The following is a 14,243-nucleotide window of genomic DNA, read 5'->3' as shown; positions in this document are numbered from 1 at the left end:
GCTGTTACTCGGTCATTCTATTGGTCAGAATAACCATTCTGGCTCTGATCATATTTTGATTTATTTTAAAAGTGTCCCCGCTGTTTTTTTTATGATGATGCAATTTATAGCCAAAATTTAAAAAAAGCCTTCGTCATTTACTACGACATAGTTTCTCCAGAACGGTGGGAATTAATCAGAAATTCTGCTCAGAGTTGTGGGTGAGACTGTTGGTGCCGAGTAAGCCTGCCCCTACTTCCCATCATCCCTTTTTTTTTACACTTTCTCCTGCTAGCTTACATCCCCTCACACCCCCAACCTAATGTTAGCAGTGCAACAAAAATGGCAGCAATATCAGATCTGTCCATCTGTCCGGTTCTGATCCAGATTCCAGCTCAGACCAGGAAAACACAGACGTTCATGGATCTGTTGGTCTCACGGTGGATGATCAGAATGGAGCAGAGCAGGAAGCTTGAGACCCATTGATTGCCGTTTGAACGTAATAATTACAAGCTTTTTCTAACAGCAATTTTTGTCTGCTCCTGATTCACGAACATTTGAATAAAGAAATCCTCAGAAATGCATTTCTGAGCTAAATGTTTTGATGTCCTCCATCGTCAGAAAAAGGCTACAAGCACATGTTAAAAATACCAAAAACAAAATTTTCATCAGGGTGGGTCTTTACCACTCGAACGCAGGCTACACAACTACACAACTGTCAATCAAGCTTTTGGAATGTTCGATGTGACACAAACCCATTCCTGTTTGGAAAGACGGGGGGGGGGGGGGGGGGGTGTCACTCAGTCCAGTCAATGGTGGCAACAGTGAAACACTGACAGCAACTATGACTAAAGGTTTCCAGAGCAATAAAGAAACAAAGCCCAAAGGAGTTCAGGATGACATACTGAGTCTGTGCCAGACAGCCCGGAGCCAGAGGGTTGTGGGTGTGGGGGGTCTGCTGCAGACTTGTGAGCTCTGACACATCCACCTGCACGTCAGTCACGTGTCCAGGCAGCGGTTTCAAAGCTGTCAAAATCTTTTCCACCAGATTTTCACCATGGTGACCAACAGCACCTGTAATGAGAGAAATGGGGGATTTCAAAGTCACTTTGTGCTTTAGAAACTGAAAAGTGTCAGCTTCAGTAAATGAAGGCCTCACTTGAGTCTGGAACTGACTAAACTAGGGGGCTGCTACCTGAGGCTCTGGAGCCACATGTGGCTCTTTGACCCCCTCCACTGTGGTTCAAGAAAAATGGCTTAAATTTGAAAACGTAACATTTTTGGCCACATGTTGCCTTAAGGGAAACAAAACAGTCGAGGTAAGTTCAACTTTAGTCCGCTCTTTCACAGACGGTTGAAATACAGCACGTATCACTCTGCCACGCTCCTGACTACAGTACCCATAATGCTTCAATAAGCAATCAAGTGTTGCAGTTTTGTAGTTTATCAAAGTCGTACTGAATAATTTCGACAGATTTTGGAGCTCTGTGTATTATAGAAAGTCAGCTTGAGGGGAATAAGCACAACGAGAATTCTTACATAAGAAACTTTTAAACCAATTTTCTGTTGTTGAAAAATCTTAAGGGTTTGAAGTTGGCCTTGTGGTCCAAAAATAACGGTAAGGGTCACTTAGTTCAGATTTACACATTTTTGACTGAGATGAATAAATAGTAACAAAAAAAAAAGTGCTTTATTTTTATTATTTCTTTACTGCTGACATTGTACTACCTACTACTATAATGATTTGTTTATATCATAAACGTGTGGTCACTGATACGATTCATTGTTTCTATTGGTTGATTTTGAATGATCCGATCCGATTCTCTGAACAAAATGGATCCAGATCATCTTTCTCCAAACTTCCAGCAGTGAGACTCAGACAGAAATTCCTGCTACTGAACAGTTTTCCAGATTCTTGGATTTCTTCCAGATCATCAAGTATAAATGAAATCTGTGTCCAAACAAACAAGTAAACTAGAATGAATGTCAAATCCATTCACATGTTTGTTTCCTAAAGTTCCCCTCTGTTGTTTTTCCACATCCAAAGAATCCAAAGGGAACATTCTTAGAACATTCTAGACACTGGATGGTCACATGACTTTATTCAAAGTCTGTCCACACATTGGACTGGAATGATGGACTGATCCGTGTTTGATGATGTCATCACATGTGTGTTGTCCACTGATGCACTTGGTCCTTTTTAGGTTATAGTGAAATACACTCCTTTTATCTTAATCCAATGGTATTTTCCAATATTGGTGACAATAGATTTATTTCATTGTTTAATGATTTTATATTAGTTTAGGTTGATTCAATACACAACTTGTCTCAGATAGTTCAATCTGGTTGGATTGTAGGAATAGAAATCAGTTCACTGATTAAGTTGATTGATCGGTTCATCCCTACTACTAAGTTTGCTGCACTGAGATCCTTATGGTACAGTTGTCTTTTATTTTTAAACAAAGTCATGTGAACCTTATTTAAAAGTTATGAACTATTTCATATTATGAAAAACGGGCTATTTATTGTTTATTATGACTATTTTCATTTGTTCCCCAATAGTAACAATAACATAAATACAAATCAGAGTCTGAACAGACTCCGTGGTTCTTGCTGGGTTGTAGTCAGACATAAACGTGAATGGCTCTCTGCGCTGCAGACCCCTGGCTTCAACAGGCGTGTCATTACCTGTGAGATCCAATGTTCGGTCCACAAAGATGATGGAAGCCTTCTTTGCAGCAGTCTTCCTCCGGGTTTTGGCCTGAGGAAGACTTCCCAGCTCTCCTGCGATGATGCGGCTCATTGGACCCACAGCAAAGCTCTCTTCTCTCGTCCCTGTGCTTTCAAACATGTGGTTCAGGGCAGAAACCAGAGACCGGACTTCAACCTGCAGCTCCAGGGGGAGCGCGCTCATGTCCACGTCCTGCAGGCCTCCAAGCTTCTTCTTCTCGGGTCGTTTGGCGTTTATCGCCCGTAAATCAGGCGGGAGCAGCGGAAACAGGTGAGCGAATGCGGGCGCCAGGATCAGCTGCTGCGACACCGGCGCAAAGAGCACGGGGGCGTACCGGACCTCCGCCGTGTAGTTCATGTTTCCCATCCACTCGCAGAGCTTCTCCTCGAACTGCTCGAACACCGGCGTGCCCTCCAGTTCTGCCGGCACGTTGTTGGCGAACAGGTGGGCGGAGTGCGGCACGCAGGTGAACACCACGCAGTACTGGAAGTGGCTGAGAGCCAGGACGTCTCTGATGACGTCCGCCGTCCTGCCCTTCAGCACGCTGCTCACCACAAACACCGCTTTGGGTTCGTGGACGCCGCACGCTTCGAAACTGGAGAACTGTCGGACGTTTCTGGCTCCAGCCTCTAGCACGGCGGCAAAGCCTCCGCTCCAGTGCAGAGCCTCGGCGCACCTGTCGTCCATGAACACCACCGCCTGCTTCACCTTCGACAGAACCTGCGCCCAGGTTCGGAGCGGAACCTGGGTGAAGTCCTCCAGAGTGGACATGGCGGGGACTCTGCGTGTTTGCTGAATGCAGCGGAAAAGGAACAGCTTCTGACATGAAAACAAACACACGTCTCTTGTGGGTGACGTGGCAGTAGTCGCAGGATTTATACGTCATTCAAGCGTTGCTATGGTATCCCAAGGTTTTCACTCATGTCATGTCCCTTTTTTCTCCCAGGAGGACCTGAGCTTTATTTTGTCACACATTGACACTGTCGTTTTCTTTGCTTTGGAAACATTGTTTGGTTTCCACCAACATAGAAAAATGCAAGTGAATTATTTCTAACTTGTCCAGCAGCTGAGCAGACAGACAGGAGCTGAAGGCCTCTTGTGTTGGACAAATTTTACTGTTACAACGGGGAGTTGTGGATCTTCTAACACACTAGGTGGGCACTTTTGTATTTTAGGCTGAACTTTATTAATATTAATTATATTTGTATCATTTTCTTTTGTTGGAACGCACAGAAAAGATGAAGAGGAAAGAAGGGAGGGGTGTTATGGACAGGGGTAAGGGCACAGAAGAAAGGGGGAGAAGGGGGAGTTTTTTTAAAAAAATATACTGTATTTATTCCACAAAGGGAAATTCTTCTCCGCATTTGACCCATCCCCTGGGTGGTGAGCTGCCGCCAACCCGTGCTCAGGAGGCAGTAGCGTTAGGGGTCTTGCCCAAGGGCCCTCACTGGGTGATGTTAATTGCTCGCCATTGATATGATAATTGCCCCCGGTACCATTGTTCATCCCCCTCCGGGAATCGAACCCTGGTTTCCTGCGTGGTAGTATAGAGTTAAGGAAATCTGGAGGATGATTACGGTGGTGGTGGTAGTGGGGGGAGGGGGGGGGGGTAGAATCATTAAGCAACAAGATGCTGGAGGATCATCTTCATTACTGTCTGGTGTAAATGTTAGTCAAAAGGGGCGGGGCCTGTCCACAACACATACTCAAGTGTCACAAACATACCTGTTGGCTCCAAAAATCTTCACATACAATCATGTCAACACAACTACAGTTCAGACACACATACGCACACAAACCAACACATGTAAGGCATTTCAATCCGTCACACATACAGTACTGTTTGTGTAAAGGTGAGATGACACCTGTGCTCAGGTGGGTGTTTATGTTCTACTGAGGTGGATGATGGAAAGTAAAAAGAGGGAGAGTGCCCGGCCGTCCCCACACCAAGACCCCCGCTGAAGCGGTGGCTGGGGCCCCCCGACACCGGCATGGTGTAGAAGATAGAGGGCATCCGCCCACCGGGAAGTCCAGCCAAACACCCAGACGGGTGTAAGTTAAATTATTAAATGAATAAACTAAATTTCTACTCCTTGCCAAATTTTACACTCATATGTTCACGTTTTCTAGGGAAATCCAAAATGTCTCAATTTGGCTCTTTTAAGCATAAAAAAAACTTTAAAACGTTTTGAAATTTGTTCTCAAGATAAAATTGTTTAAATCTGTAATTGTAGGTAATCATTCTGTACTTATTCATTCTTAACCCTTGTAAATTATATATATATATATATATATATATATATATATATATATATATATATATATATATATATATATATATATATATATATATATATATATATATATATATATATATATATATATTAAACGTTATATTAAATTATATTAAACGTTATATTAAATTATATAACGGGGGATATATTATATTATATTAAATTATAAACGTTTAATTATTATATTAAACGTTTGTATTTATACGTAATGTTGATTTATTGAGTCGTATTTATTTTTAGGATAAAGTTTAAGAAAAAAACAAGGAAAAACTTTATTTTATTTTTATCTACTTACTCGGCAAAAAAGAAACTGTTTGTCGCAAAATTATCTTTTAGCTTGATAAGTGAAGAAAAAGGTTAGGAGACCAAGTAGCCGGATGATAAAAACACTTCACTAGACGATAACAACAGCGCTTCATGGAAAACCGAATAATGGAAAACTGTTATCTAGCGCGAGACCGTTTGTTTCCTTGGAAACCACTACCGTGACCGTTAGTTTGTTCGATTCTTATTTCTACGTTGACGTTTCAGACTATTTCAGATTAGATCATCTTTAAAAAATGTCATCATCAGCCGACTCCACGGAGGCGTTTGACGAGGACGAGGAGGGAAAACTCTACCAACGTATTCCATCCTAATGCTTCCCGGTGACGTCATTGCTCGTACTTTCACAGGCTGTGGTTAAATCTGTTCTCCATGCATGTGCTTTCCGCAGTTATTTATGAGCTCAAAGAGGAGAAAGGTGAGACAGAAAGGACTCCGATGCCTCCCAGGTATGCAAACAAAAGCTGCCAAAGTTTTCCAATCCATACCCGACAGGATCATTATAAGAAGTCCAGAGCAGATGAGGCCAGCTAGCCCGTCACATCTACCCTCCTGCACGCATTTCTGAACCTTTTCATTTAGAATTTAAAAGGTGAAATGATTTAAGCGTTTTGCCTATGATATTGTGTGTAAAAATAATGACTATGATTTCAGAGACTGAATCACTCTTTGATCGGAAGGCTTCTTTAAAAAAATCTCGAATGTAATGAAACACTTTTTTTGCATAATAAAAAAGCCTTCATGATCATCCAAATGTTCTTTTAAAGTTGGACATTTGTTACAATAAGGTTCTACATTTTGTGCATGAATTATGGCATTGCAATCAGAAAGGGCAATAACAGCACAGCAATGTTATTCTATATTAACAATGAAAGTGCAGTCATCTGCATCAGAATGAACAATGCCGTTTGCAGCAGAGCCACTCATGTGAAACAGTCATGAGTATTAGATATTCATTATGTTTGCTGGCATTTGTTTCCAATTATGGAAAACTGAATTTGAGATGTTAGCAGTAAAGGGTGTAACAGGAGAGCATTGCTCTGCCTTGGGTTCTTGATGTGAATCCACTGAAGGAGAGACAGGACTCTGCACTCATTTGGACCCCCGCTCATGCTTCATATGACTTTTATTTTGTGTTTTACAAGGCCACAGTTAAGAAGAATTAACTATAGTAAGAAAACCCAAAATGTGATGTCCATGCCTGGAGATGCTTCAGTTAAACACCCACACACAATCATCTTTTGATCTATTTTTCAAAGCATTCCCAGTGGTCTTTTAATTATGATTATGCTGTTTTTAGCCAAAATCCAAAAACCTTTAGGACACAGTTTCTGCAGAGTGGCAGGAGTTCATTGGAAACTGACCTCTGAGTTATGGGCGGGACTGTTGGCACAGACTCAGAGTATGCCTGCACATATTCCCATCATCCATCTATTTACGCTCACAGCCCTTCAAACTCCCAACCTTACAGTAGTGGCTCAAAGAAAATGGTGGGCAATATTGATGCCATCCAGCTGTCCAGTTCTGATCCAGATTCCAGCTCAGACCAGGAAAACAAAGACCTTCATGTTTCGTTTTGTCTGCAGGTGGATTTATCAGAATGGAGCAGAGCAGGAAGGCATGTGGCCTGCTGATTGCAGCTTTTACATGACAGCCACAAACATTTTCCAACTGCCTTTTTTTGTCTGCTGTTCTCACATACTGCAATGCATTTGATTTTTCTAAACATTTGTAGTTTGTTTACATCAATCTATTGCCTACATAACATGAATTTTTCACATTCGTGGTACTATGACTGTTTTGATCCAAAACGTACATTGTTGAAAAAAAAAATCCTGTTCAAACCCCAATGTTTTGATACTAACCGTGTGGCTAACGTGGATCTGGTTTCTTACAGCCCAAAACATTCACGTGTGCATCTTGAGATTCATGCTGAAAGGAGGACAAACATAGCTGGTAAGAATGATGCCCCAGAAAACAACAGTACTCTTCAGACAAAAAATCCTCAACAGCAATTGAAACTCTCATATTTAAAGTGTCCTTTTTCCAGACAAAACATAAACAGTCATCCTTCAAATGCTTGCACTACCTGCTGATATGAATTTAAAACAACAATTTTCCCACTTCTAGCATCATAGTTCTTCTCCTGCGCAGTCACAACAGTGACATGAGTATGCTCATGTAAATCTGACTAAATGCCTTTTTGGATTATAATGTGAACTATCTGCAGAGGCTCCAAAACTGTGTCCATTAAAGAAAGTCCAAGGCATCAAAAAAAGTGTCCAGACCAAAGAGTCGTTACAGAAAAAGCCCTGGAATGAACCCAGTGAGTTGATGTCCATCATCTAAGCTGGAAACTCTTCTACCTACTGTAAGCATGGATGTTCTGGTTCTCTTCTCACGTTTCTGATTTCTTGTTATGCTTTGTCTTCAGATGCAAATGTTTCTGATTATTTTAACTATGGTTTTACTGAAGAAACTTGGAAAGCCTACTGTAAGAAACAGACTAAACTACAAGCATTTAAACGAAGCCAAAAGATCAAAAATACGGTAAGAAAAAACATTATTGATATGATTTAAGATCAATTTATTAAGAATCCGCCTTTTAAATATGCATCAAAATTTTAGAACATATTTTCATGTTTTTAATAATGATAGAAATACCCACAATGTACACTTAAACAATTCAATTTATCTGTCTATTGACAGACAGAAAGTTGTAAAGCAAAGTCTGCTTATCACTGTCTTTCTGCTTTTCACTTTTCACTACATTTTGAAATCCCATTTTAAGTTATTTTAGTGACTGTTGGGAGTGTTGTCTCTATTGATGGACGGGTCTGTCTGATACTGCTCTGGAAATAAGCATTGAAGTCACACAGAGAAGAAAGGAGGCCAGAGATTTGGTGGGTTTTTCATTGCAGGCTCAGAGAACTTGTGGTGGAGTCAAAGCAGGAGCGTCTGTTCCTGCTGAGAATTTCTTCTCAGGAAAACCATCTCCTGCAGCTTCCAGGTTTGAAACACATTTGGATGTTTTTCCCTAGTGGGCAGTTGTTGGTTAAGGTTCTCACTCACTCAGTTGGCGTTGACTTGAAGTTGAGTCCAAGCAACTAACCTTAAAATATTTTGCCTTAAAAATTTTAAAGGAAGAAGATTTTAAGTTCATCTGCTGTGACTCAGCTTGACCTAGTTCTCATTGTTCGTCCTGCAGTGTTTCTCCTCTGGTGAAAAGCTCAGAGCTCAGATCCATTTTTTTGCTTGTGCCCTCAGCATGATAAAGTTGTTTAAGCAAAAACTTACAGTTGAGGTACACAGATTTGTTTCTATGAACACAAGCTGCACAAATAATCATGTTGCTCTGAGGAACATAATCTTGATAAATGGTCTTTTTCTTTTTTTCTGATGTAGTGGTAGCGTCCACGATACCACTGATGCTTCTGTGCATCGCGGGTATCTTCTACTGGTGTGCAAGTCACCTTTGCACATCACCCCATTCATGCCAATACTGGAGATTCTTCTCATCTTATGCATACAGAGCCAAACATCTGTTATTCCTAAAATGTCGTCTTTTTGTTCATTCATTTTTTATTTTCAGGGAAGTTTTCCGCCGTTCCACCCCCTTCTACGAGGGTTTCACTTAGCTTAATACAGTTTTAGCTCACAATTTGATACAATACAATGAAAGGTTTTCCACTCTCAAGTGCATTTGGCTTAGGTCACATGAACTGAACATCAATTGAAATAGAGAATCATCAAAAACAAAACAGAACAATCTTCCATTCACATTTAAATGAGAATATTTTTGGTGTCTTTAAAGTTACCAAAAACATATTTTGATAACGTTTCTTGTTCTTGATAAATGAAAATTCTTAATCAAAGACACAATCTTAGTTGAGGTCTTCTTCAATCATTAAATTCCCATCCCGATCATCTTGATCTGTTGTAAAATCGTTACCAGCGATTTCATTTTGTTACGCGTTTTTAGCCATTACCCTGCAGTAATTCTGTTAAAGAACCACTCTGATCAAAATAGTTTTCTTTTGGTGTTTTTAACATGTTCTTATAGCAGTTTTCTCATGATGGAGGACATATATAAAAGATCAAAACTGCAAAAACCAGCGGTTTGAAAAGGCTCATATACGCAGCAACTGCTCTGCTCCATTCTGATCATCCACTCTCAGACAAATACTGTAGATCCATGAATGTCTGCTTTCCTGGTCTGAGCTTGAATCTGGATCTAAACTGTACAGCTGGATAGATCTGATGTTGCTGCCATTTTTGTATCTCTGCAGGAAATATGTCTTAAAAATGAAAAGCTTTTTGTTTGTGGCTAAAGAAAACAGCATAATCATAATTAAAAGGCCACTGGGAACAATCTTACAATGGTTATTAATATAGTTGGAGTGGACTTTAAGGTTACCCCTCAGGCAAGGTCATGAGCCTGAATGCAGTGCAGCGTCATCCTCTCTTCCTGGTGAGATGGAGCTGCTGTCTGCATCAGAGAGAAAGCTGCTGCATGTATGATAACAGTTCTCCTATTGTAACCCAATAGAAGTTGTTCCTCATGGTTTGAAGCAGACAAGATGCTGCTGTAAAAGTTTTATGTTGCATCAGTTGACCTGAAACTGATGATGTCAACCACAGCTTCATACCGTCCACAACAGTGGTCCGCAGGAATAATCTTGAGCTTTTCTTAGAAAATGTGTCTTAAGCCGACCTCTGGCTAACAGCTGGAGCAGCAATAGTGACAGATGCCCTAAGGAGCAGCAAGCAGTTCTTTAACAAGCTGCCATTAAACATAGTTGCTGTGCCCTTTTTCTGAGGGATTTTTCTCTGCTGCTGACTAAGTCGCAGCGACAGAAAGAGGTTAGTGTTCCATCTATGTGGTGCTGCGGGTGTGTTCAGTGTGGGTGAGGGCACACAGATCAGGACAGTAAAGGCTGCTCTGTGAAAAAGGCAAGATGACCCACATAAGAAGTTCTAATGCAATAATGGACCTGTAGTGGTTTATGCTGGGACACAAAGGAAAAAGATTCGGCTAAAATGATGGGCTATTTTTAAAATATTATGAGTGCAAAGCAGTACAACATATGTTTGTAATTTGTATTTTATGGAAAGTCTGAAATAGGATTTGTGGTTACAAAAGTCTCATTTGTAACCACCTCATTTGTAACCGCATTTCTCTCTGCATAAAACATGTTTTTGTTAACTCTGTGGTGCATGCTCATCATTTACTGCACTACCTGTTCCACAGAAAGTCAAAGGCAAGTGCTGGCGTGACTAAAGGATTCGCTGGGTCCAGGAGCAGAGGGAAAAGCAGTCCATGTTATCAAGCCAACAAAGCCCAGGTAAAGTGTGCACGTGCACCCAGCAAGGGAATTTTCTTACAATGATGTTCTCAGCTAAAAGGATCTGTTCTCACCGGACTGTGCAGGCCATGGACTGTGTGTCATGTGACACATTGATTTGCATTGGCTCTACCTGGAGCCAGTTTCTCATCTGTCAGAACTAGGATGCAATGATTCACGTTCACCCCGACTCTGTTTAAACTTCAATTTTTGGGTCACGGTTTTGTTTCAGTCTGACATTTGATTCATGTGTTACAAAAACTAAAAATGTGGAAATATGTATTATTATTTGCAAATAAGCAAGTACTAAGCCTGGTGTAATGCAACACTGGAATATAAAATAAATGATATTTAGCACAGCATACATGTTTGACACGTTCAATGTAAACAAATGCAAATGCAGTAGAAATGCTACAATTCACTGACCCCATGATATAGTTTAATGGTGGAACACACAGTTTGGTTTTAAAGCAAGAATTGTGGTATCCCAACACAGGACACACCTGCCAATTATTGGTTCGCACCGCTGACTGAATATGAGAACTATACCAATTAAGTGTGACGTCAAATGACTTGCTTCTGGTTTCAACAAAATGAAGTCAATTCAGTTGCCATTTTTTTGTGATACAGACGTTGCCATGCAGAAACCAGAACTCTTCAGTAAGCAGTGATTGGAACGAATCAGTCACAATCAATGTTTTATGGCAACCACTCTGGCTAATCAGGAGTGAGCTTGTTGGAATTCCAAACCCCTACCACTGCAATTGGGAGAAACTCTCAATCAGACGCTTCAAATAAAAGACCCCATACTTTTATTGAGGCATCTGATTGGTTGGTTTATAGCTTGAACTACAGAAAAAATATGACATAAATTATGATTTTCAAGAACATGTTAAAAACGGGTATCAGACACAGAATGGTTATTCTGACCAATAGAATGAGTAACAGCTGCCTTTTTCTCTATAGAAGTCCATGGGATTTTGGCTTCTTGGAACCAGCAGGGACTTCCTTTTTGGAACACCTGGAGGGGAGGGGTCACTCAGTCCAGTTCTCATATACAGTCAATCGTATACACATACATAAGCTGAAAACTTGACCGTTAACTGTCTAGTAAAACGGCTACAAATGTGCAACTTGGGTCTCTGACATAAAATAAAATGGTGAAACATTTAACCCAAAAATGTCAAATTGTTTTGGGGTCAGACTGTATGTTAGTTTCTTCCTCAGATTGGGCAGTTTTACATTCAAGTAAATGGGGTTTTGTCTGAAAGCCACTGGCCTGACTCGGCCTCAGTTACCTTTGCTTTCAAACCGCCACAAGGAGGGAGTGAAGGTGTTTTACTTGTATCTGGAGTAGACCAGGTGGTACTCTTCCTTTGATCAGTGACAAAAGCTTTTCTGAATAGTGACAAGACCCACCTGAGATGTTAGATCTCCACTCACATGCGCGTGAACCCTGGTAATCAGTTGAGGTGTAATAGCAGCAGGGCAATCCAGCAGACCAAAGAACGGAGAATAATATGAAGAATATGGAAGCACTTTACAGTTTAAGGTCAGAAAACCAATTTGACAGGGTCTTCTTTCCCCTCTTGGGTTTTTTTTCTCCCTAAAATGTTTCCTTTCAGCCACTGTAGCCCGTTGTAGGTGAGATCTTCAGGCAGACAGTCTGCTCTCAAAAGTGCAGTGTGAAAACAAACCGACCTAGATTAGGGTGCCAAACTTTTCAGCATTCATTTGCTGATCAAACCAAACATTTTCTTGATCCTGGAAAAGCCTCCTAGCATTCAACATAACCTGAATGAATAAAATACTGTTGGGCGAAGGTGGGGTGTACACCATGGACAAGTCGCCAGTCCGTCACAGAGCAACACAGGCACACAAGCACACGTCCAAGCACACATCCATACACTCACAGTCACACCTAGGGACAATTCAGAGTCACCAGTTAACCTATGAAGTACATTTTTGGACAGTGGGAGGAAGCCAGAGTGTCCGGAGCTAACCCACGCGTGCACAGGGAAAACATGCAAACAGTGTTGATGTGAAAGCATCACGCACTGTGCCACCATGCTCAATCAGAGTTTTACATAAGAAAAACACGTTTTATGGTTTTTGTCACATTGAACTTCACGTGTGATCCCATCCTGTTACAGTGACTCCAAATGTTTCTACCCCCTCTAATCATCCCACGTTTGCATTTCAGGATGTCATTGACTCCTCCCATAAAGAGAACATCTTCCCTGTTTTGGATCAGCGCCGTAAAGCCAAAACCAGCATTCTCTTTCCATTTGTCCCTCCACGATGTAAGTCACTCTGCTGACAGACTAAATGAACATGTTTTCCTTAAGGCTCTGCCAAAGCCACTGTCTAATTTTTGTGCATTTGCCACATATGAAATTTAGGTCTTATATGATCCATGCGTGATATACGTAGTTCTTAAGTGTTTCTTGCATTTGTCATTCATTGATGTGTGCAGATGTCTGTCGAGGGTCTCGTCCAACAGGTCTCCACGTGAATTTGGTTATAAGCTGTACAATACATTGGGTCCGTTAAGAATTACAGTTTACATGTATTTTACGTAGTTTATATGCAATTATTACATAAATCTCATACGAGAAAATAACGCAAATTTGTGGCTTTCCACGACCGTTGCACGTTTGTCAAATGGACTTTTCACGCATGTACCACTGATGTTTAATTACGTTATTGACACACTAATCACTAATGAATTACATATTAACAGCTCAATAAGGTTCATGCAATGTTCATCTTCTACATTAATTCACATGTTTTTTGCATAGTTTATTCGTACTTCTTCCATGGTTCCTTCGTAATACGTCTGTGAAATTTCACAAAAAAAACACATCTTTTCTGACATTTTCCACGCGTGTTCACATATGACCAGTTTTGCACCAAATATACATAGTGGCAGTGCGACACAGGTTTAAGGGGGTGTGATCAGTAAGGTAAATTGGGGAATGCCCTTCCATTGTCTCTTTTCAGTTGATGTAATAACTGGACAGATAAAGTGTTATTTAGGAAGCAGGAGAAGAGTGTAAGATTGGAACCTGTAGAGCCAGGTGTTTGGAGTCCCGTTCAGGATGGAGCCCTCCGGGCCTGTCAGTGTTCAGACTTCCTCTTGGGTTTTGTCATAAATCATATGGAAATCCAGATTGGCTCCCTGGCGCAAGCTCACTGCTGAGCACATGCCATATCTTTGTCTTCAAAGGTTTCAAAATAGACCCCTTTCCTTCTCCTAACAGTCCAATAATTTGAAACAAACCTAGACTAGGGGTGCTGCTAAAACCAAAATATCAAACATCCTGCAGACTACAGCTTTGAAGTGTATTTGCTTAGCTTTTGTCCAAGTCACTCCCCTTCTTTAAGTCACTAGATCTTCCTCTGTTTGTGATGTAAATGTATAGTTTGATAAAAATAGCTCTCAGTAAAAAAAAAAAAGTGCTGGCTCTGCAGATTGCGGCGTAAGAAATGTGCTGAACAGAGCGACCGTGGAGAGCAAGGGTAGAGGAAAAGAGGGGGCTGTTTTCATTTTTGTTTGCTTGTCAGTGA

The 14,243-nt window shown here is 40.9% G+C and overlaps 2 protein-coding genes across 8 annotated transcripts in view; one reads left to right on the top strand and one right to left on the bottom strand.

Annotated features, from left to right (window-relative positions):
- scfd2 (sec1 family domain containing 2) overlaps window positions 1-3,586 on the bottom strand; it is a 124,505-nt gene extending 120,919 nt beyond the window's left edge. The window contains exons 1-2 of the mRNA XM_004067569.5: window positions 2,668-3,586; window positions 885-1,053 (exon numbers count right to left, since the gene is read on the bottom strand). Coding sequence (XP_004067617.1) covers window positions 885-1,053; window positions 2,668-3,481 — 983 coding nt within the window. The 5' untranslated portion in view covers window positions 3,482-3,586. The remainder of the gene's footprint in view (window positions 1-884; window positions 1,054-2,667) is intronic.
- Window positions 3,587-5,329: 1,743 nt separating this feature from the next.
- Window positions 5,330-14,243, top strand: part of fip1l1a (FIP1 like 1a (S. cerevisiae)) — a 31,559-nt gene continuing 22,645 nt past the window's right edge. For 2 of the 7 annotated variants that reach the window (XM_078945431.1, XM_020702868.3), the window contains exons 1-8: window positions 5,336-5,628; window positions 5,720-5,777; window positions 7,226-7,284; window positions 7,559-7,654; window positions 7,763-7,878; window positions 8,250-8,338; window positions 10,580-10,673; window positions 12,877-12,976. In XM_078945431.1, coding sequence (XP_078801557.1) covers window positions 5,565-5,628; window positions 5,720-5,777; window positions 7,226-7,284; window positions 7,559-7,654; window positions 7,763-7,878; window positions 8,250-8,338; window positions 10,580-10,673; window positions 12,877-12,976 — 676 coding nt within the window. In that variant the 5' untranslated portion in view covers window positions 5,336-5,564. Of the gene's footprint in view, window positions 5,629-5,719; window positions 5,778-7,225; window positions 7,285-7,558; window positions 7,655-7,762; window positions 7,879-8,249; window positions 8,339-10,579; window positions 10,674-12,876; window positions 12,977-14,243 lie in introns of all 7 variants that reach the window. The other 5 variants (XM_020702872.3, XM_020702870.3, XM_078945432.1 and 2 more) reach the window with 5 other exon arrangements.

This window comes from Oryzias latipes, chromosome 4, assembly GCF_053564925.1.
Source record: "Oryzias latipes strain Hd-rR chromosome 4, Olatipes_Hd-rR_3.1".
NCBI classification, from domain to species: domain Eukaryota; kingdom Metazoa; phylum Chordata; class Actinopteri; order Beloniformes; family Adrianichthyidae; genus Oryzias; species Oryzias latipes.
Note: the sequence above shows the minus strand (reverse complement) of the source record. Positions and strands in the feature narration are given on the sequence as shown.